This window comes from Triturus cristatus, chromosome 7 (assembly GCF_964204655.1).
Source record: "Triturus cristatus chromosome 7, aTriCri1.1, whole genome shotgun sequence".
In the NCBI taxonomy this organism is placed as follows: domain Eukaryota; kingdom Metazoa; phylum Chordata; class Amphibia; order Caudata; family Salamandridae; genus Triturus; species Triturus cristatus.
In genome coordinates, this window is record NC_140590.1 from 1,687,122,704 (window position 1) to 1,687,146,579 (window position 23,876).

At 43.6% G+C, this 23,876-nt stretch overlaps 1 protein-coding gene across 1 annotated transcript in view; it reads right to left on the minus strand.

The window, feature by feature from the left end:
* Positions 1-6,247: 6,247 nt before the first annotated feature.
* LRRC23 (leucine rich repeat containing 23) overlaps positions 6,248-23,876 on the minus strand; it is a 49,912-nt gene continuing 32,283 nt past the window's right edge. Inside the window, exons 4-8 of the mRNA XM_085619843.1 lie at positions 17,427-17,680; positions 13,628-13,758; positions 8,473-8,609; positions 6,839-7,082; positions 6,248-6,655 (exon numbers count right to left, since the gene is read on the minus strand). Of these exons, the coding sequence (XP_085475969.1) occupies positions 6,638-6,655; positions 6,839-7,082; positions 8,473-8,609; positions 13,628-13,758; positions 17,427-17,680 (784 nt within the window). The 3' untranslated portion in view covers positions 6,248-6,637. The remainder of the gene's footprint in view (positions 6,656-6,838; positions 7,083-8,472; positions 8,610-13,627; positions 13,759-17,426; positions 17,681-23,876) is intronic.

Genomic DNA, 23,876 nt, shown 5'->3' on the forward strand with positions numbered 1-23,876 from the left:
GCCAGGATCACTGCTTCCGCCTGGCACCAAATGAGCCGCAATCTGTGACTGCTACTACACCCTTCATTTTTATGGGTTACATCCACAGGTTCAAAGAGAAGAGACCAAGAAACTGAATCATCGAAGGTCCTGAATGGGGCAGTGACCTTCTGGACTGCAGATACAGAGCCCGGCTTGTAACGTCCCTCCATGAGAGATGCTGCGATACACTCCGTACAGCCAAAAGGAAACAGTTCAATTTGGCCAACAGCTTAGGCGCACAGTCAGACATGTCAACCATGTTCAGTGCAGAGAACCCTCAACTGTGACCAAATGGTGAAGTACACACACAGGACCCTGCACAAGAGCTTCCAAGGGAGGAATCTGCATCACAGGTGGTAGCCGGTCAGTATCCCCACAGACACCATGTAAAGAACCATGAGAATCAGGGATTTCAGATTATTCCCCAGGCCCACTCCTTTACAGGCACCCGTACTCATGCTGCAAAATATATTTACAGGTATAGATTTAAAGCAATTGGCATCTCCCAGCCTCCACTCCATATCACAATTAATACTTAAATGTGCATTCATCGGAATTTGAAACAAAAAAATCGATCCAACAACTCCAAACCAGTGCCCCCACAGTCATTCTTACTAAGCCACTACCCGCTACTTTGAAACAGAACAATTTCTATTTACTTCACCTCTCACTAGTCCTCAACTTCCTCTCACTCTCCAACCCCTCATGATCCTGCCACATACCCACCCTTCTGCACACCCAGCTCTAATCTGACCATCCCAATGCACTTACCTGAACCATGCAAAGCTTTACGCATTTACAATCAACATTATTCTAAATGGATCATTCAATCATTTTTTTCCAGGTGTTATAAATATTTACATTTTTTATAGTAAATGTCATATAAAGTCAATGAATAGCATTTATTCCCTTTCAAGTGTATTTTGTATGTTTGACTTTCAAAACTGTGTATTTACTAAATTGTCTTCCTAATGTTTTCACAGTTTACCAGTTGCTTGATGCTCTGAATGAAGATCTTACTACTGCAGGAGAGCAGGAGCTAGATGATGATTTATCTTTCTGCACTCGGTGTCAATAAACGGGATATAGTCCACTTGTGCACTGCTCCATTGAGCTATCCTCAGGTGAGACTGTGCTTGTGAGTGTTTGCAATAGGGCTTGCTCCGATAAAAGATAATTCAACTGTGGGTTAGTGGGGGAGGTAGATGGGGATCTTCAGAGAGTAGCTCAAAGTGGAGAAATAACACCAAGCGAGAAGTACCATTCATGGTCCACTTGTAGAAAGGATGGTGTGAGAACTTGGGTTACTGGTTTACTGGGGTATGACCATGGTCAAGCAGCATAAAAGTGGAGGGTAAAGGCAAAGAACCTGATGAAGACACAGCAGAAAGGGCCAGGTCCAATACAATCCTCCTCCAGCCTAAAGCCAGGGGAGACTAATCAATACCTTGATGGACTTCCCTGCTTAGGCACTAGAAGGTGGACAGTGGCCCTCTACTGCAGGGGTACTTGTCAGTTCTACACCTATCTGAATTCTGTTAGATCCCTCTGTATATACTCTCCTGAACCACTGAACTGACCCATGGGGAATCCTTATCTTCATCTGTGAACCCCCATTGTGCAGCACCTAGACTTGCTCACAAATGTAGACAGTACATTCAAGGCCAACAAAAGCCCATTCCATCCTTGGATGAGACTTCTGTCCCAAACCCAAGTAAAAAAAACTCTGCCCATAAGTATAGCAACCAACAGAGGCCATGGACAGCTGTCATTGTCAAGAGCCAGACCATACAGGACTCTCTGACCTCTGAGGTTTCCCAGAGTAGGGGCAGTAGCCCGGGGTGTTTTGCAATCCACTTGAACTCTCCTTCCCACCAATCGAGGGGTGGTAGCCTGTGATTGGCCACTCAGACCAGGATCTGTGCCCTGAGACTAAACATGTGCCTAGCAAACCAGGACATCAAGGGGGCGACCACCACCCCCCTTTAAGGGTGATACACTCTGTCTGTATAATGCAAGAATCTGCCTGGTGCAGGTTCCCAGCCCTCTCTCACTCTGACAGTGCATGGTGCTCCCCCCCTCCCGGTCGAAAGGGGCCTTGGGGTTCTCTGTTCCTAGAGCTGGCAACACCTGACACAATAGTCCTCCCAGTCTGGACTGGTTCCACCTCCTTTCCCTTCATCTGGACCTCTGTAGCCTCTGCTGTGGAGTGGTACCCTCAGAAAAAAGAAGTGGTAGGGTACCTTGGGTGGCTGCTCTACCCAGCTCACCTGACACCGTGGAGCTCCCACTACTGGATGGTCTCTTGGTAAAGACCATGTACCCCTGCTTCTGCCTCCTCTGACAGCAACCCAAACATTGGGTCTTGAAATAGGGCACCCTGGACCTTTGCCAAGCAAAACCTCGCCTCCTAAGCTTAGGAGGAACATGGGAACCTCCCCCTCCCTCTCATTATACTGGAGCTGTCATGGTGACTGCATACTTCCCCCTCTCTCGGTTGGAGGAACCTGAGCCATTCTCCGTCGGATCACAACCCAATCCCTTCCAAGACACTCTGGAACTCACCCAGAAGTCTGCCTAATTTGCAAGCTCTCTGGGGTCAGTAAGCTTGCACGCAACCAGCTTTTGTGTAGTTCTGGAAAAACATTACTGAACATGTGCTCTCTTGCAACTAAATTGTACAGCCCTTCATAGTTTTTTTCCACACTGCCTTTACTCAACCATCCAGTGCCTTACCCCAGTAATCCACAAAATCCTCCCAGGACTGATGACAGTTTCTAGCTGTCCCTGAACCTCAACCTGTACTCTTCTGGGGTGAGTTTATATTTCTTGACAAGGGTCCCCTTCATGGTGGAATACCTCATCTTGACCCCCTTCTCTAGGGCAAATAGGGTGTCCCTCCTATCACTAGGTATATGCCTCTAAAGGGCATCTCCTTAATCCTGTGCATCTCTGGAGCAACTTCATTTCCCTCAAACCACCTGTCTATGTCATCGAACACCTCAAAGTCAGGCACCAAGTCTCTGGACACTGTATTGTCGCCGCCACCATTCCTGCTGGACTCTAATAGTTGCCTGGCCTTCAAGTCCAGCTCTTTAAGACTCAGTTTTGCAGCCAACAAGAATTTTCTTTCTTCCAAGGTTCTATCTGCCTGAGCTGTTCTTTGTTCTGCCTCCATGGAAATTATCTTCTTGGCTATGATCCTCTCAGCCTTATCACTCCTCTTCTCCGCTAGGGCTTTGTCAGCCTCAACTCTTCTCTCCTCTGCATCCAGTTGGGCCAGCTACAGCCTCTGGTCTCTTTCAGCCTGTCTGTTTCTCAACTCCTCAGGAGTTCCTTCAGGAGTGGTGTGATGTAAGTGCGGCGTTGGAGGTTGAGAGTGATTCTAGGTACCGAGTTCTAGATGGTCTGCAGCTGTCTGCGGAGTCTTTTGCTGTTCCTATAGTCCAACTTGCTTGTGACCAGGGCATGTGTGACGGTTTTCCGGGTGCTGATAGGGGGCCATTTGAAAATCTTCCTCAGCCTCTTTGGGGAATGGAAGCACGAGGCAGTGACAGTGTTGACTTGGGCTGTCATTTCAAGTTTGCTGTCGATGACGATCCCGAGGTTCTTGGCATAGGTGGGTTGTTGGTCCAAGCTCTGTTGGCCACCAGGTGGAGTCCCACAGTGAAGTGCTCTTCCCAAAGATCATGATTTCGGACTTGTCGGTGTTCAGTTTCAGAAAGTTGGTCTTTATCCAGTGGGTGATTTCAGTCATGCTGCCATTGAACTTGATCTGAGTCCTGGGCATCTTGTCTGTGAGGGAGAGAATGTGTTGCGTGTCATCAGTGTAGGAGAACACGTTGATGTTGCAAGGGCATATGAGGCTGGGGACATATATATGTTGAAGAGGGTCAAGCTCAGGCAACATCTTTGCAGAACTCTGCAGATGAGGTTCAGTGCGTTCTTGGCATTCAAGGTGTCTGGTGCCAGGCTGACTGACTGGGTCCTTCCAGTCAGGAAGGAGCAGATCCATCGGAGTGCATCTCCATGGATTCTGATGTCATGTAGGTGTTGACTGAGGATGGGGTGGGAGATGAAGTCAAACGCTGTGGAGAAGTCCAGGAGCATGAGTGTTGCCATGTATCCTCTGTCCAGAGTCATGCAGATGTCATCCATGGCTGTGATGAGGGCAGTTTCCATGCTGAAACCAGACTGAGTGATGGGTTTTGTTGAGGTTTTCAGTGAGGCATTGGTTGATGATTTTCTCCCTGGCCTGGAATGGTAGCAGGGAAATTGGCCTGTACTTGGCGTGCATGGAAGGGTCCACAGAGAGTTTCTTTAGTAGTGGGCCAACAGTTGGGTGTTAAGAGTCTGGGAAGGTTATGGAAGAAGTAAAGACATTCAGAATGGGTGTGAGCATGGCTCTGATAGGCTGCATCCTTTGGAGCAGGTGTGGCGGGAGAAGGGGTCCAATATGGCCTGTGCGTGGATGGCCTTCATGATGGCAGCAGTTTCTGCTGGGATGATGATGGGACATGTGATTAGCATTGGTTCTTTTGATAAAATCGGTAGGCATTTGGTGAGGTCTGTCAACTTTGCTGTGATGTGCTTGAAAGGTAGGTGTTCCATGAAGGAGAATAACGTGTCCGTAGAGCAGCTGATGGTGTTTTTCTGGACAATGGCAATTCTGTTTCGGGGCTTGTGAAGTCTCTTTTGCTGGTGGTCTCATACCCGAGGGGAGGCTATGGCAATGGAAGGTCTCAATGCAGGAATCAGCCAGGTTTCCACGAGGAAAAGTAGGTCTGGGGCATTGTCATGCAACTTGTCCCAGATGTCTGTGGCATGTTTGGTGAGTGTGCAGCTGTTGAGGAGCATTTATGCGAGTGCGGAATGGTGTGTAAGTGGTTGCAAGACTTTGTAAGTGTGAGAAAGTGGCTTGTTAGGTGCTTTCAGTGTGGGTGCAGTGACTGTTGGGTGTGGATGAGTGTCTGCAAACATGCAGGAAGCACTGGAGCACAGTCCCTCCAAGTTGTGTGGTGCAGTGAGGCAGCAGTGTGTTGAAGGGAAGGCAGGGCTCAGGGCATGGAAGATCGCAGCGGGGTAGTGGTGGTGGGTTGAGGGAGCATCCCTGATTGAAGGGTGTGTGACATTCTAGCTCTTCCCTCCTCACTACACGTGTTTTAGGGATAAGTAATACTGTTGTGTGCAGGATAGTCTTTCCTTTAGAGAATGCTACAAAGGCAATTATATTATGATACGCCTAACTTGTTTTAGTGGCCTAAATACCATGGTTTATAAGCTAGGGCACAGGATAGCAGGGCTGAAGACAATCACATACAAATTGGATGCTGACTACGTATGTGGCTGGCTAGCATACCGTTACTGAGAACTGGGTGACCTATAGAAAACGTTGATTATCGAATTTGAACCATATGAACTTTTAACTTTTAAGAAAAACATTGTATGCCATACATGAACGCCCTGAAGAAGTCTCATTGGAGGCGAAACCCGTTGGCTATGAGGACATGAAATGTGAAATGTAAAGAACTTCTACCTGTGAGAAATAAAGAAGAACATTTCTTTATGAAACATACATCTTGAGTTGGATGTCTTCGTTATTGAGCTACTGTCGTTGAATATTAATATGTCATGTCAATATAAATGTACATAGTGCTGAAACCTCTTGCATTGAATGTTGTTGTAGGACTTGTTCCTATTTTTTAGGGAGTAGAGAGGGGAGTACTCTCTGGTTTTGTGCACTATTTAATAATTAGACACAATATTAATTTGTTGTGTGCGGATTTGATCAGCCTCTACCCTGAAGTCTTGGTTTCTACAATCACATAGATGGTCTGGAAACCTTCAATTGTTAAAGCTGGTGTATTTAAGGGGAAAGAGTCTAACACCCAGCCTTAAGTTCCATAAAACACATCTCTTTATTAACTTGGGTTTAATGGGAAACAGCAAAACACCCAGGGATAACTTTTATTAAAAAAGCATAGCTTTTAAAATCTGGGTTTAAGGTAAAGATTGAAACATTTAGGGATAAATTCAAAAAAGCATCTCTATAAATTTGTATTTAAGGAAAGAGTGAAACATTCAGGGATAAGTTCAATAAAAAGCATAGCTTTGAAAACTTGGTTTTAAAGGTAAAAAGGAAAACACTCATGGATAATAAGCTCGATAAAAACAAGACTTTATAAACTTGGTTTGAAAGGCAAAGCATGAAACACCCAGAGATAAATCAATAAAAAACATCTCTTTATAAAGTTAGATCTCACAGTCTTGCATTTGGTATAGACATTCCTCTCCAAGTACAGACACGTATAATAGGCACATAAGACACAATGAAGTGGGATGACAAAGACTTTCTCAGACCGCCGAGGAGAAGCTCCTCATTCATAGGTTTTGAGAGTCCCAGATCCCTCTGGAAAAGGCTCCAACATCTGCTGGATCAATCCTTGCCTTATTTTTGGGTGTAAGGTCCGGCAACCAGGCCTACTGCCATATCCCAACTTTCGGGCGATAGCTGGACCATGCTACTGTGCAATTAGTCACGACCCCAAGGTAAATGGCTGATTTAATACTGAAGCCTTCGGTTCTCAGCAGGAAACCTGTCTTCCAGGATAACAAGTCATTCCCCTTCAGGTTCCTGTGGAGAAAAAAAAAGATATTGTACTTCAAGAACATGTCAATAATGCCATCATGTCTTGATTTATTGCCTTCCCGTGCCCCCATCATGGAGTTGATAGGTGTCCCCTCTTCAAGCTAATGTCCTTTTTTTGTTACAGTTCATCCTCCCTGCTAAAGGCCATCTTCCTCAATGTCTACTCACCTGTATCTCTCCTGCAGCCAAGGCAGCTTCTTCCAGGCGAGCCTTGCGTGTCTCCTCAGCTTCCAGCTTCTCCTCTGGTTCGAAGAATTCCTTGTCTAGCCGCTCCAACTGTGGCAGCGCGATAAGGGCCTCGGAGCGGTAGTCGTCTTCATCAGCACAGGGGTTCTCCATCAACAACAAGGCTCTTAGCATGGGCAGGCACTGCAACTTCGCCATCTCTTTCACATCTGCAACCAGATTTCCCCTGTAGAGAGGCAGAGCCACAAGATGGTAACTGTTATGTAAACCATATTTCCCCTCCACATTAGGATTACGAAAACATTGGCTGGAGCAAATATCAACCACCAACGTTCTTCCCTCAGTCAATAAAGGGTGAAAATATTTATGAGGTGAAAATGGAGTAAATGTACTAAAACACCAAATGGCATGCTGATTTTTCATACACTAATAAGAAGTTACCCATAACATATTTTCTGATGAGGGGCCAGAGTGCAGGAAAATAAATCCACTGTTCCGTGTTCGATGTCAGCCATTGCTTTTTGTATGTATCATCTCTGGATTGCATTTAGAAGAGCTAAGGGAGCAGATCCTTGCCTAAGGAAGGTTTGTCTTCTGAGGACCCCAATAGATTATTCTATCAGGACCCCTCTGAAATGATATATGGATGCTACTTTGAAGGCCAACCCTGGGATGGTCTTCAAACTTTAAATCAAATGTTGGTTAACGTTCGCTGATGTACTTATGTTAGAGGAAGTAAGCAGGTAGCAGTGAGCCTTCCTTGATTTGCATAGGGAACACCCCTTGTAATTCATACCACCCTCCCTCATGAGTGCCCTGGCACGCCAAGTCTACCAGTGCATTTGTTATTCTACAGGGGGTCTTAAAATAACCTCTGTTTCTGTTATGTGTGGCAGCCACACACAATTGGTCTCTGCACTTAGAACACATTAGCATTTGAAATTTTATGGTAGTGATTACCTATGTGTGTGGGAAGCCTGTTGATAGTTGGATATCCATGGTAACTTGCACAAATAGCATCGGATTACGGCAAGATCTGTCTTGATGGCAGTTTATTCTACTGTGTGCACTGATGTCTAACTATAACATAATTTGACCATGGTCAATTTATGGCATGGTCTCTTCTGGTGCCGGTTTATCCCACTGTGTGCAATAATGTCCATAGAAACATGCATCCAAGGTCAGTTTATGGTGCTGTTTCATAGCGCCCATTTCATTGTCTGAGTGATCGACACAGAGTCTATCTATTTCACCATGAATCTAGTGTCAGTTCATAGCATAGTCTGTACCACTGTACATACAGATATATATCTGTAGCATCATATGTCCAAGGCCAGTTTATGGCACAGCCTGTCTTCATCCCAGTTGAATCCACTGGGAGTAATGGTGTCCATCAATGACATTATCTGTCCAGGGTCAGGTTATAGCAGTGTGTCTTACTGGCAGTTTATTTCACTCATTGTTTTGGTGTCTATCCATGTCATCATCAGTCCTGTGTTAGCTTACGGAACAGTCAGTATCGGTGCCTGTTTATACCAATGTGCACTATGTCTATCAATAACACCATCTTCACGAGTCATGGTAGCATTCACCCCTTCCTTGCACCAGATATTTACCTGAGATTCACATACTGCAGGGCCCTCATGTGCTCAGAGAAGCCATCGAGGGCCTCCAGTTGATTGTCTCGCAGGTGAAGTGTTGTCAGGTTGACCAGCACCTCCAAACCTTCCAGGCGACGCAGAGTGTTCTGAGCCTGCAGATATATAAATATAGAGATTTACTTGTCAGCATCCGGGATACACACTCACCTCATTGCTGCCATCCTCACACGCGCTCTCTTGTATCTCAAACCAGTGTCCAACCTTCACTTTACCCCTGTTACTTTGCTTGGCGTTTACTTCCCTTACATTATTTTATCAGCACTTTTTCTATTTATACCAAAACCCAACCCAAAGCATCAGAAACATTATTTTGAGGTAGCTATATTTTGGCATTAGAGTTAAAAACACTGAATTATTTGTACATAATTTATATTGCTATACTTTGGTTTAAAAGTTGGGTTAAGATAGTATTACTGTAAATAATTTGAAAATCATATCAGCATTGCTTCTGGATTATGGAGTTATACCAAAACCTCATTCAAAGCATCAGAAAAATGTTTTACGGTAGGTATAAATTAGCAAAATGGTTAAAAGCCACAGAATTATTTAAACATAACTTATATCACTAAACTTTGGTATCATTTGGTATAATTTTGTAGTTAGGGTTAGAATTACTGAAAAAAATTGAAACATAATTTAAGAAAAATATTAAGAAAGAGTAAAGTAAGTGTTAGGTTAACACTACTTATTTGATTCCAATTATCTAAACTGATTTAGTTATAGACTTAGGTTAGCATTAGGACTACAATAAGGTTACTTATTATTTATTTTAATTGATCTAAAAAATAGGTTAGAGCTAGTATTACTTTATTGTGATTGACTTCAGTAAAAGAGGATCTGAGGAAAAGTGATGCACATACTAAAACTACTAAGTATGACACAACCACCATCCTAAAAAAGAAGGAACAGAAAGAAAACACACACCATCCAGTATTCTATAGTCTTGAAAAGCATTTAGAAAATGTTTTAAAACATTAGGCTCTAATTAACTTATGGCAAAATAAAATGTAAGGTATTTCCTGAAAAAACTATTTTTACAAGCAGGAGAAACATTTGATAAAAGCAGAAAGTGGATCTCCGATAATACAGAATTTCTCTTTTTTGGTTCTAGTGCCTCCCACCCCATCCCCCTGATCCTTTGGTGGCCTGGAGATCTCCACCCTCCTCCAACTCCTATGGCCTCTTCCAGAAATTTGGGTATAATCTTTGACTCAGCCCTTTCTTTTTCTGCTCAAATTAAGCAGATTTCATCAGCGAGCTTCTGCACACTGAAAGCCCTAACGAAGCTGTTACACCTGGTCCCCGAGGATACAAGATAAACGATAGCTCATACAATGGTAAACTCTGGCCTGGACTACGCTAACAGTCTTTATTTGGGTCTCCCTGCTTTTCTATTCCAGAAGCCTCCATATCATTCAAAATGAAGCAGCAAGACTTATTGGCGAGTTCCTTTTCGACAGTCCATCACTCCCCATTTGAAGCTGCTAGTTGTCAAGCGCATTAAATTTAAAGCCCTTACACTGGAGTTCAGAGTGGTTCCAGGGGAAGGTTCATCCCATCTAAGAGACAAACTTTGTCCGTATAAGCAACACAGATCGCTCAGGTCAAATAATCTATGCCTGATGCAGGTCCTAAAATTTTCTAAAGTTAGACAAGTGGCCGCTCCTTTGTGGTCTTAACTGCCAAACTGTGGAATGCTATGCCTGTCACTCTCTCCGCAGGGCACTGTCAGTCTCTGTCTTTAAAGGAGAATTTAAAACTTTTGTGTTTGACATTGATTAGCTCATATTGATGGATTCTGCTTGATATCAGTCTTCCCAAGCGTTGAACGCCGGGACGCTTCTGATGAAGCAGCCGTGAACTTTACAAATGCCTTTGATTGGTTGATTGTTTGAAAAAAGAAAGTAAAACAAATGCAAATCTTTTGAGGAAAAGGACAAAATGGAACTTAGTCCTACTTGAATTGTTCAAACTGAAACAATATCATCAAATTAGTCATCCACATTAAAGAAACTTTATCACAATTAAGGGATATTATGTGTGAAAGTATTATTACTCAATAAACTGTCCTTGTGGATTGTACCAAAATCCATGGAATAAACACAAATCTAATAGCATATTGAGGAACATCACACAATCAGCTGCCAGACACCTTTAGGAGTTCAGTCACACTATGAGTCAAGTTTAGTTTCAGTTCAATGAATACATTATGCTCCTTCCATGTGGTGGCAATAGGGGCAAACGCTTCAGACAGGGCAAGACATTTTGGATTAATAGGCTTGAGACTGTGGCACCTAAAGGCATTATTTAAATTGAGAGCTTTATGTGTTATTTTTTAAATCCCCATTAACTTGAATAAAAGTAAGATGATGATAGGAACATTGTATTTTGAACATAAAATGGGGTATACAAAAACCTGACACAGAGATGGATGGATTCACAAGCTGTCCTGGGGCTAAAATATTAACAGTTTGGTGAAGGAAAAAACTGGAAGGAATAAAAATAATTGGAAACAAAGGAAACAGGAAATGGTTGGTGACCTCTTTCAGATCCAGGTTGAAAGTGGAAACAGGAACTCCCAGCATAGATAAACAGTATGCGAGAAAAGACAGGTAATGGAGACCTTTTCAAGATGACATGAAATCTCAGAGCCAAGGCAGTAAGAGATGATGTGGAATGAATAGGGCTGTATGGGAGGGTCCCACCTTGGGAAATGAATACTTAACTGTCATAATAATGTTTGTAGGTGGGAAATGAGCACTGGATGATCCCCGCTATTCTCCTTACAGGAAGAATGCATAGTATTGGAGGCATGATTTTCATCAAATGATAACAATGTGTTGGTGTTGGGCACTGAAATTCAATACTGAGGTACCATGCCTGTTTGTAAATCAGCCATGACAGGCTTTCCATGAAGAGGGAGGAAAGAGCACTTTTGAAATGCACCTAAGTTCATTGTTTCGTGCACAAGGAAAACGACTGTCGTGACCATGTTCCCAGAGCTAATTTCGGGAGTGAATGAACTTGAACTGTATAAAGCACTGAGTACATTAATTTCAAAAGTAGTTGCAACCTTTTCATAAAAAGAGATGGGGCCATCAGAACAGATTTGGGGGCGGCATGCCCCCCCCCCCCGTTCTTACCTGTCGTCTTGGGCAGTAATCCAATCCCCCCCGCTCTTCAAACGACTCTTCAAAGGGCTAGCTACGCCACTGCCTCACAATATAAAAGCACAACCGGAATTGAACTTTCTCAATCACACGTTTGGGACGAAGGAACCTAGAGGGGAGGCTCTTTCAAGGCATGAGGCACACTCCCCTGACATATCAGAGTTGTGTATAGAGTCAGACAGGGCTGGCTTCAGGGCGGTACGACCGGTGGCACCGGACTTTTGGTGGGGGCGTGCAGTATATTATGGTTTTAAAAGCACCTGTTGCTGCGTCCTTTGCCTCCAGCAATTTTCAGGCAGCAATAAAAATGTCAAGCTAACTCCTGTGATTAATGTTCTTCGGAGAGAGAGATTGGAGGTTTTCAAGTGGAAGTTGTGACTCATCGTAAGGTAGCGCAGAGGGTTAATATGCCTGCTGCAAAGACCATGTGCAATGCAGATCACAAAGTGCATATGATATAAATAGGTCAGTGCTTTTGTCAGAGAGATCCATTTGTTACGTGCAGTTTATAAGTAAAAATCCTAATATAGAGAAGGGGACTATTAACTGTCATCAAAGAGCTGCATGCAAACTGCTAGGTATAGATTAGAGCATTAGGATTTTTCCCCAATTATGCTAATTTTGCAAAAAGGGTTAATTTGGGTAGAAATAAATTCTTATTAGTAAAACCAACCCCCAGCCATGGTGGTACGTTTTAAATTCTGAGTTTGTGCTTCTCCAGACCAAGGACTCTTTAACTTTACTGCCTACCAGTATGGATGACTTGGCACTCCTACTCCTTGCAGTCCTCTGTCTTATGTAACATTTCCTATATGCTGATTTACACGCGTATGATTGATTGTTTCTGTGTAATCTGAGTGATGTAGAGTGCTCTGACGCCCCATTCTGGTATGAATGGCGTTATACAACTAATTAAATGCATCCAAGAGAGAGTGGTTATGGAGACTTGAGGGGCACTGTTAAAAGGTGGTGGTGAGGGAATCCGTGGTGGAGGTGGTCATTGGGGGGGACAACAAACATTGTCACACCGGGCCCCACCAGTGCTAAAGCCGTCCTTGTAGTCAGACATTGAGAGACAAAGGCCCATGGGTTCCATTTCGAGTCCTCGAGCCAGGCATACTCTCCTACACATTTTTAGCCTTGTGCACCATTTGGATTATTTCACCAATGACCAGAAAATATATATTTTGATTCCTGTGGACTCACTTCAAGAAGTTTATCGCCTACATTAAATAGGTTCCATGCACATTTAAGTGAACAATTTTAAAGATAAAATAATGTATTTGCCATATCCATGATTTCCACCTTTGTAGTTCTTAAAAAGTACTGCACTCCTGCCACTGTTCTGCCACCTGATGATCACTATTGCTTCTACTAGACTGAATGAGTCCAAACTTACAAAGACATCCTAAAGAATACATAGGTCGATTGTGACTATATCTAGAGAATAGGTGCTCAGAGAATTTAGAGATCCATCCTCAGTCAGAGGAGCTGACATTTGGATCTAGCCAATCCCAAGCTGCAGTTTGGCCCTAAAACATGCAGGGTGATCCTGGCAAGACTGCATCATTACCCTAGGCCTCCAGTCCATAACTGCAAATAGCCAGAGACTGGAAACAGTAACATCTCCCCTCCCTCTTCTCTATTCTCACGAGTGGCTCTCTGCCAACTCTACGGGCATTTCGCTAAACTCCTGCCAGTCTCCATGACTATGCAGAAATCAGTTTTCACTCAGTTGTTTATAGGATTGTGCTGCAACTGCTCACCTAGAAGTAAAATGTCCAAGTACACAGTAGTTGAAGTACTGCACTAAGTCCTCTCGGTGATGTCACTAAATGCCCATGTACAGACAGAACAAGCTGTGGCTGTCCTGCCCTGTGTATAATCTGCAACTTGATTCACTGTCCCTCCCAATTACTTGCCCTCTTCATCCAACGTACCAGGTAGAGGGTGCGAAGGTTGGGAAGGTACAGTCCTGCAGTAGTCTCTAGTTGGTTCCCTCGTAGCTCCAATGTGTGCAAACTCATCAGCTTCCGAAACTCCATTCCTAGCAGTGAGGTGATCATGTTACCTGGAGCAGAAAGTCCAAGCAGAAAGAAGAGAGAAAAAGAGAGGGGGCAGGGGATAGATGGAGGAAGAATTAGATAACCAGTGACAAAATCATCATTAGTTGAATCTACACCTGGGTGCCCTACTGATGGATAATTTCATTTATATATTTTTCCAAAAAACAAACAAATCTGATCATGTTTGCTTCATCAGGGCTGAGCATGATAACTACCTGTCCAGAATGGAGAAAGTAAAATCCTCTCTCTTGGAGGTGTTCAGGTTAAAATGAAAGACGCAATTCCATCACCATGGCTCATCAAATGGGAGGAGAACGGAATTGTATTTGGGTAATCTTCAGATTTCCTGACAGGCTAATGCCTCTGAAAGGTGGTGGTTAGATTACGGTACTGGTGGATTTCCTAGAGGAAGCAAACAGACACTAATGCAGCAGTGGTCAGTCAGAATATAGCATCATAATAAGCTGTCTCAGCATGGCATGGGATAGTAGTGGAGGAAGAAGTCAGATTCTGCTGCAACAGTGACACCTGGGGGTCGATTCCGATTTCATTCAGAAAGCATACCGAACGACTTGGTTCCAGATTGCTTTCCATACGAGTCGGACTGGGGGAGTCCAACCGAACAAGTACGATATATCCATTCGGTCAGACTCCCATTGACTTCAATGGGAGCCTGTGTACCAAACATGAACCCAGGCTCCCATTGAAGAAAGGGGTGGGTGGGGAAAACCGTGCACCGTGTGGTGGGCACTCCATGGTGCCTGCCACAGTGTGCATGGTTGGAAAGGGTGGGGCCTATGGGTACCCCCACAAGCTTGATTACGAGGGCCCTGGGTGAAGGGGGGGCTGCTAAGGGCCCCATGACCGATTCTGGTAGCCTTTTCGTTCCGGGCAAACTGAATCGGAAAGGCTGCCGGAATCATACATCGTACTTGCTCGCTCGGAAACCAAATCCGTAGAGCTGTACGCATCGGCTCTGTAAAGGCTTGATCTCTCCGGATGCCTTTCGGAACCGATTCGGTCAGCCCTAAGGGTTTCCAGGCATCGTACTTGGTCATTCGGAACTGGGAACGATTCGGTCAGAAACAAGGACTCCGGATCGGTTTGGGCAAAGCCGAATCCGATTCGGAGCCCTTCCGAACGAGATCGGAATCGACCCCTTAGTGTAAAGTCTCAAATTAGCAATGGATGATGTCGTGAAGAAGCATGACCATTGGCTCATTTTGTTAGTTTCTACTATGGTCAGTGTATTGTTAGTTTCTACTATGTAACAATGGATGTTACGACAGCAGATTGGTCAAAACATTACTTGCGTATAATATAATATGGGTTTTATGGATTACATTATCCCACAACTACACTACCTCCAGTGTTTAGCCCAGGTAAGTTCACTTACCACTACATTGACCAGGTTAGTTTTATATATATTTAACTGCTACATAGACCCCACTTCATCACCCTTTAACCTAACCTATATTTTACATGTACCCTTTTTAATTCTCCATCATTTTTCCAAGCTTATAGCATTAACCACTTCTTCTCTTGTGCCTTTTGCTTTTTATTACTAACCCTAATTGTTAAATATATTTAAATAAAATGTCACTATGTTAATTTAATGTAATTTAAATATATGTGATTATTGTAAATGTATTTTATTGTTTAATAACCTAACCTTAACTGTTTATATTTAACATGTTATAATTAGATTACTATTAATAACTTAAAACTAGACTTTTTTATGTCCTTACAATTATTTTACATGAATAAACTTACCTTTACGTTTCTAGGCAATTTAACAATTTTAGCTATTTATTTTTCTTAGAGTTATGTATTAAGGTTCTCTTAACTTATACTGTTTTACTTTCTAATTATTAGCTTGATATACATATTTATCATTAGTCAATTTCGGTGGGATACCCCACAAATACGAATTTTTCATTTATTTATTTTATATTAATAATTATATTTATTGTACTTTAATCTTACTTTATTTATTAACTGTTGTCCCTAAAAAGTTTTATTCAACATTCATTTATATTACTTTTTAAATATAGCTATTTTTTATCGATATACTTTGGTGTAAAAATCTTCCCACCCCAATACCAATGTTTTGCTTTCTTTAATATATTATCATTAAAGTAATTTAATTTAGTTTCACATAATAACCCTGAAAGCCAAAGTGTTTCAATCAAATGAAAATCAATGTAATTATTTTTAATAGTATTCTAGAAAGCAAAATAAATTATTTTAATTACTTAGGCCAATATCATGGTGAAGTGATGTAATGGTCAGGTGATGTAGTGATCAAGTGATGTAGTGGAGGGGATGTAGTGATAGGGAGATCTAATAGAGGGCATGTAACTGGATTATACTGTGGTATGTTTGCGTGCTTGAAAAACATCCAACAATTTAAAACAAAATCATAAACATACAAATGAATCTCTCAACAACGTGTTCAGAATTAATTAACTAAATAAAAGAACTGTATGTAGAGGTTTTAAAAATACTGACTTGCATTTTCTGCTTACAATTGAGTGTAGTGGCGACCATGCACATTTCAGTGACTATTGGTTTCTACCTACGCCCACAAAAACAAACTTAAAAAAAGTAAATATGTACTTGAAATCAGCTTGAAAGCATGAGAGGCTTAAATCTCTTGTGTTTTCAAGGAAATGTGTTCAAACTAGCAGAAGGGTGGGGACAGGCAAAACAAATGTGTTAAACAGTGGATATGGAAACGATGGGGGTACTTTAAATATATATGCAATTTTCAAAAGAAGTAAAAGGATGTCCCCTTTGTAATACATAATGCAATAAGGTAGGTGTGATTCTAAAGTAAAAATAATTGTTTTTCTGTTATTTCTATTGTATTATTTACTTTTGTTCAGATTTTCTGTTCCTTCTTTGCTTTTAATGGTTATTTTAACATAGGCGCTTAATAGGGATTGGGGATGCTTAAATGAGAGGAGTGAAGGTGCAGAGGAGTGGATGTGCTGGAGCAAGGGTACAGGTGTTGCTGAAGCAGAGAGACTTGAGATGCTTTGAGGCCTGAGATGCTAAGGATAGGAGACGTGATGAGCTGAGGCTGTGGGACTGGAGGTGCTGAGGTCAGGGAACGGTAGTGTTGAAGTTAGGAGACTAGAGATTCTTAGGCGAGGGTTTTGAAGTGTCAAGGTTTGGGTATGAGTTTTCTGAGGCCTCAGTCGAGAGCTGCGACTTCAGTGGCGAGTGTAACAAGAGTGCAGAGCGGCTGCGAAAGAGCAGGCAAATGCACTCGTTTGAAGCACACCTGTGCTTGTGGCACCATCCGCCTTGCAAGAGCGAGCAGCGGCCAATTAGCATGCACGCCGCTGCTCGTTCCCGCAAGGTGTATGCCGCCACAAGCACGAGTATGTGCTTAAAAAAAACAGCAGAGCGACGGCTAAAGGTCCTCCTATGCAGCGCATGCGTGCTGCGTAGGCGAGACCTAAAAAAGGACAGTGGGTGCTGAGACTAGACCAGAAAAGGCTAGGAAACAGGAAGAGTTAAGGCTTTTGGGGGGCTGGTATTGCTGAAATTATTAAGTTAATTACAGAGGCCTTGGGATCTGGGTCACTAGACCAGAGCTAAGAAGGTGAGAATAAGGAAACTGGGAAGTAAAATGCACAGACTCATTCTGAATGTAGCTTCTTACCTATAAGATTGAGCCTCTCCAGCCGGGGGTGAGCAATGCCCTCCATATCCTGGATTTGATTCTGGGCAAAGCTGGCGATCTGCAGGTATGGCAGGTCCTCCATGTGGGCGCTGGTCAGCTGGTTCTGATCAGCCTTTAGCCACAACAGGTAGGTCAGGCAGTTCAAGGGGGAGATGTCGCGCAACGCATTCATTGAGAGGTCCACATAGCGCAGATGAATGTAGCTCCTTAGGATGTTGATGTCAGTCAGTTCCCTGAGAAAATATGGGTCATAAGTATGGATAACAATAGAGCTTTGAAAAAGCCATATAATGCCCGAAATGCTATACCAGGAACCGGCATGCCATAACATATTGCTACTTCCTGTTCCAGGTTCCTTCTTCCCTCCCATGTTTATCCCTATTTCCACACCCCTTTTTATTCCACTCAGCTCTTTCAAGTGAATGGTGTAAGTGCTAAACAAACCCTCACATTGACTAATATCACAGCCCCTCCTTCCTGACCCCATTACTGCTCCTTCATTTCTTTCACGTCCCATCCTTACACATTCTGTTCCGCCTTAGAGCTTTGAAACACCTCGGAGCACATTATAAACAGATGAAAACTAAAAAACAAAGACGGTTATAGGGCATTAGCATTCACATATGGGAATTTTGACACGCCCTTTTAGGATTCCAGAAACCCAGTTGTGCCACAATACACAGCTGAGTTAGTCAAGTAGTTCATTTATGACGACCAGGATCCCATAAACTAGCAAGTAGAAGTCTGGTTTCTTTACTAAACCAAAGAAAGTACCTACAATGAAGAAACAGAATTGAAAGTAAATACCTTTTCCTTACCCATCATACGGTTTTCTTTGAAATCCGAAAATCAGACAAGAATACCAAGCTGAGCCCCTCACTTCACAGGTTATTAGATCAAAAGAATAGGAAGAGTAAAAACTGAATCCAAACATGCTCAAAATGTGTGCAGAGGGTCGGACCTAGCAGGAGGGTCTTTTTTGAGCCAGAGTTAATGCAATCATGTTGGGCTAAATTGCAGGCTGTTCAGCAGGTGGCTGTATCAAAATCTGAGCTACTAGAACATTCTCAAAAGGTCAGCTGTGGCAGCATTTCTTCCCATTAAATCAGCCATGGATTCTCTCAGGAAAATGACTTTTGGCTTGTTAATAATAATTAGTACGGTAGGATACCATCTATCTGGCTATGGAGTAGTTAGTGCTACTAAACCAGTGCAGAAAGAACCAACATTTACAAAAAAATGGTTTCATTTCCTTTTAAATTTAGCCCCATCAAGACAATGTGGTAAGGATCTCTAAGGTGAGCAGAGACCTTTGTACTGGATAGGATGGAGAGGATGTGGCCTAACGGCTAGGGCGGTCGACCTCGAATCTGGGGAACTGGGGTTAAGTCTCAGCAAGGATGCACAACATCCTGTGATTCTGGGTGTTGGAAACCGGGCAACCGGGTTAGCAGTCACCAGGTTCCCAGCACAATGGTAGCTTGGCTCGAGCGGTTGGGGGTCAGGCACCGTGTTAAGCGTACGTCACACCCTCACAATAACCATGCGTTCATCCGTTCCAAAAACGACACTACACCGTAAAAATTATGGAAGACAAGATGAAAATATATATGTCTTTATCTTATTTTCTCTTAGTTGCAGGCTTCACATCATAAATACAATACACTAGGATTTTCCTTCAAAAGAGCAGGTCAAATAAACATTGCTACTTCGGAATTTCAACACATAGGTTCAGGTCATCATTAAACAAAGAATAAATAGATGTGCAATAAATATAGACGGCAAATAAATACAGTCAGACAATAAATACAGTGCAAGAATAAATTAGTGGAAGACAATAAATAAAGCACCTTCAATAAATAAGGTAAAGCAATCAATGACAGTTGCAGATCAGATCACTTTCATGAGGTAACTTGGTCTTACTTTGCCCATATACAGCTTGTGGTCATTTGGGTGGCATGGGGGTGTCCCACCTAGATTGGTCAAGGCTGGGGCCTAAGCTGAGGCAGAACAAGGGTAACCTAAAGATCTGGCCCTCCAAACTACACAGCCCCTCACAGATGTCACTGCACCAGTCTTAGTTCACCCCTGGCACTCCCAGGCTGGTTCTAACACCCCTCTAGCCACTAGAATGGTCTTTTAGGGCTCCACGGGGCCTCAGACGCCCCCTCTACCACTTACTGTCCTTTTCAAGATGATCGGCTCCGCTCGGCACCGTGTCGACGCCGTGTGGCGGCTCCGGATCGATGTCGTTGGGCGGCCTCGACTCGATGTCGCTGGGCGGTCTCGACTCGATGTCGCTGGGCAGTCTCGACTCGATGTCGCTGGGCGGCCTCGGCTCGATGTCGCTGGGCGGCCTCGGCTCGATGTCGCTGGACGGCCTCGTCTCGATGTCGCCTTCCGGCGTCGCAGGGACTCGGACTCCCCACTTCCTGGTGTCTCCGGAGTGCGATCTCCACTCCCGACCTCCGGCGCGCTTCACCTCAGTTTCCGGCGACTCCGGTGGGCGGACTTCACTCCCCCGTCGACGCCTCACCTCGACCTCAGGTGACTCCCGACTCGATCTCCGGCGCCTCTCCACGACCTCCGTTGGCGCCCTCACTCGACCTCCGACGGCTCCGGGTACGACGTCTGCTTTCTATCAGCGCCGCTTCTCTACCTCAGGCCCCAGGTCTCCAGACTTCTCAACGTCAGGACTTCAGGAGGACACTGCTGAACAGGTCAGGAGCTTGCTGTTCTTCTTCTTTAAGGCCTGTTCCAAATATTCAGTCCCTTAAGACGGTTCTTCTGGTCTTGGTCCCACACAGGGCTTTAGGTTGGGCTTGGTCAGTAGGGACTAGCATCAAGGGTGGGTTTCTGGACCCCACTCCAAGCACTGGTTTCCACCTCTGCTGCCTTACTCCGACCTCCTTCTATCTCTGTCCTCTCTCCTCTCTAGTCAGATGCCAACTGCCACTCTGAGATGGCCTCCCAACATTCTAAACTGCCTCCCACTGTCACAGGGTTCTAGAATGTTCCAGGAGGTTCTGGTGATGTTACAGGTGACAATGGGTGGCCACCATTTTGTGTCTCAGGCCCTCAGACAGAAGTTCCAGGGGTAGGGAAAATGGCTCCCTGACCCTGCATCAACACTAAAAAGTCTGGTGGTTCCCAAAAAGGAAAAATTATAACAGGGTTTGAGGCAGAAGGGGGACAAAATAAATAATGATGAGGAGGGACCACCCAAAGGGCTGACAGGTCTAACACTGGGCAAATCACTTAATCTCCCCGTGCCTAACAAAAATGAATGTGTTCTCGTGTAAAGCACTCTGATACCTTCAGGTCAAGTTTGTGCTATATAAAAACTCTGTGAAAAAAAAAGAAATAGGTCAAAATTGGAAATAAAGAGGATAAAAGAACTGTCTGGTTAATGTAAAAGTCTGGATTTACTTTGGGTAGAAAAGGAGAGTCCTTAAAATACAAGGTTACAACCTTGTGGTTAGCTAGTGGGCACACTGCATTTTATTCACCCTCCTTGCTGATGTAATGCCACTAAAAACAGCCTTCTAAAACGAATGCCGCAGGTTTGATTTATGCATGGACTCACAACGGAAGGCCAATGATTTGCGTATAACTATACAGAGGAGGGGAAGGTTTCCTAACATGCAAAACAGTTGTGAGAGCTACCTTTAAAATCAGTTTTTCCCTAAACAGAGAAGATGTCTTTGAGCACCTTGTTGTTCAGAGCTCATTATAGGAGATGCCACCTTTGCTTGTCTGCCTCTGAAGGACTGGTAGGTGGGATTCCTATGATGTTAAAATTCCAAGATAGATGCCAGAGATCTTCTGCACTTCCACAATGGAATTCTGGATTTATATTCTCCATGCTTGAAAGGATTACACCTTGCTACGGTACAGCTCGTATGGATCAAAATGGGTCTTAATATTATGATGGGCCACTCTATGCTCCAACCTTTATAGAGCATTGTTGTTTCTGGCTGCTCAGTTTCCTTGTTCTCGCAGACTTAGGAGTACACTAAAATTTGAGTGAAGAAACAAACACAATTGACTGTGGAGAAAGATGATTGTGTGAGTGCCCCTTTCACTCTGTTTTCTTCTGGCACCACAAAGGGACTAAATGAAGAGTTACAAAGTTAGCTTATTAGCCCAGTGTCTCAGAAAAATCTGTACAGATTTGGATTTTCGGACGGCCTATTCTCTTTCACATAACTAATAGCCACTCAGTTGTGCAAAATATTTTGTAAATTGAGTCAGTTTGTAGACAACTAAAATGCTAAAGGGGGAGGTAGAACACTGCCTGGCATGTCAGCACAAAATTTGCACGGATGCACTATGGTAATTGCAGTGCCTGATAACACTCACTTTAGCTGAAGGGCTTTTGCATTCCCCATTGTTGATGCAGCCAGTGTTGGTATCTCTAGACATGTGCTTCAGGATATTGTCTTTCTTCAGTAGAGAGTAACAACTTAAATGTGGGGGTGCTGGCAATGCTACTCACATTCTTCTTCTTTTTCAATATTGTGTTGCTCTGGCACCATTTTCAAGTAAGCATTTAAATGGATCTCTGAAAGAGTCTCATCTTGTCAGCACCAGGACTGAGTTGGAGGTCCACTCAAGCTTCAAGGTGCAACTCTGTGTTAATGAACTAAAGGCCTACGTATCCCACCTCTCCACTGATCTTCCCTTATTTCTAGTTCCATCATGAGGTGATACATAGGGTAGTACATTTCTCTAACTTTTCCATCAAACTCTCAGCAGGCTAGACAAGACTCAGTCACACAATCCCTCCCTAGCTTGGACAGATTGGTGCGAATACCAAAATCAGGAATGTTCCCTTCCTGACAAATGGACCACAAAAAGATGATCAAGGAAGACACTGAACTAAGAAAGCGATGCAGTTTCATTTTGGTGTGAGCTTTTGCTCTATACAAATGACAAATAACAATAACAATTCAAGGGGCCCTCAAAAACAGGAAATAAACAGAGCCATATTTAACATATCTTACATAACAATGGGATAACCCAAAAACAGCCCGAAGGACCTGGGTAAATTGCGCTACGTAACAACAGTGGTCCAATGGGAAAGATCAACGAAAGGACACTTATTCTAATTTCATTATTATAACCTCAACTCATAAAACTCGAGGATAGGGGTGAGTATGGATTCTGAAAATAGGGAAGAGTGATATATAACATTATACATTTTTCATCACACACATAACGAACAGGCTATTTTGTAAAGAAAATGACATATGTAATAGGTCTATTTCCTTTCTCGTTCTTTCTTTAAATTCCATGCACAAGCACTCTTTCTGAGCACCTTTTCACACATCTTCTTGGAGCAACCAAATGTACATAATGGGGCAGATTTACAAGCCCCTTGCGCCTCATTTGCGCCACCGTTGCGTCACTTCTGTGACGCAGCAGCGGCGTAAACCTTGCGCAACGTTGCGCCCTATTTACAACGTGACGCATCTAGGGAGATGCGTCATGTTGTAAAGCCCTGCGCCACATTATACCTGCGTCAGATTTCATGTGGGCGTTACGGCGCAGGGTGGGCGTTCCCTCGCAGGTACGCCTCGTAAACGTGACGCAGTGAAACCTACAAGATTTCACTGAGTCACTTTTACGGCCATGCTGCGTCAAAACCCTGTGACGCAGCATGATACGGATAGGGCACCCCCGAGCCTTGCTGGAGCCATGTCGCGCTTGCGACGCGACTCCAGCAATGCGCCGCCTTTACGACGGGGGATGCGACACGCACCTGCCCATCCGTGCGCCACGGCGCGCCGCATTGTAAATGCGGTACATCAGTGGTGGCGCACGGGTGGTTTTGCCTGTCGCAAGTGTTCTGGCGCATCCCTGCTGATTTGCAGAGATACGCCAGACCTTGTAAATATGCCCCAATGTATTTATACTGTTGATTTTAAAATATAGAAAAATTCATATATGTAAGTGTAATTTCTATGTGTGTGATGAGAAATGGATAATGTTATATATACTCTTTCTAATTTTTATAATTAATACTCACCTCTATCCTCGTGTCAGATGACTTGGGGTTAAATAAATGAAATTAGTATAAGAATTCATTTACCTTTATCCCTTTCACTGGTCTTTCCGATTGGGCCACTGTTGTTATGTTTCATATTTAACATCTAATCACATACCTAGGGTGAACACACCCAAAGGAGCTCAGCAATAAACAGAGCTGGAAAACTATGTAGATAGAAACAAAACAACTACTATCTACAGTTAGGCATGGCTTCCACGAATGGAACGCAAGAGATTTTAAGGCTAGTGATTGTAATTCTGTGAGGAAGATGGAGAGAGGGGAACAGGAGTGAAAGAAAAGAGAGATGAAAACAGGGAAACCGAAAAACACTTTGCTGTGGCTTCGCATGACAAGCAGTGAGGGCCTACATTTCAAAG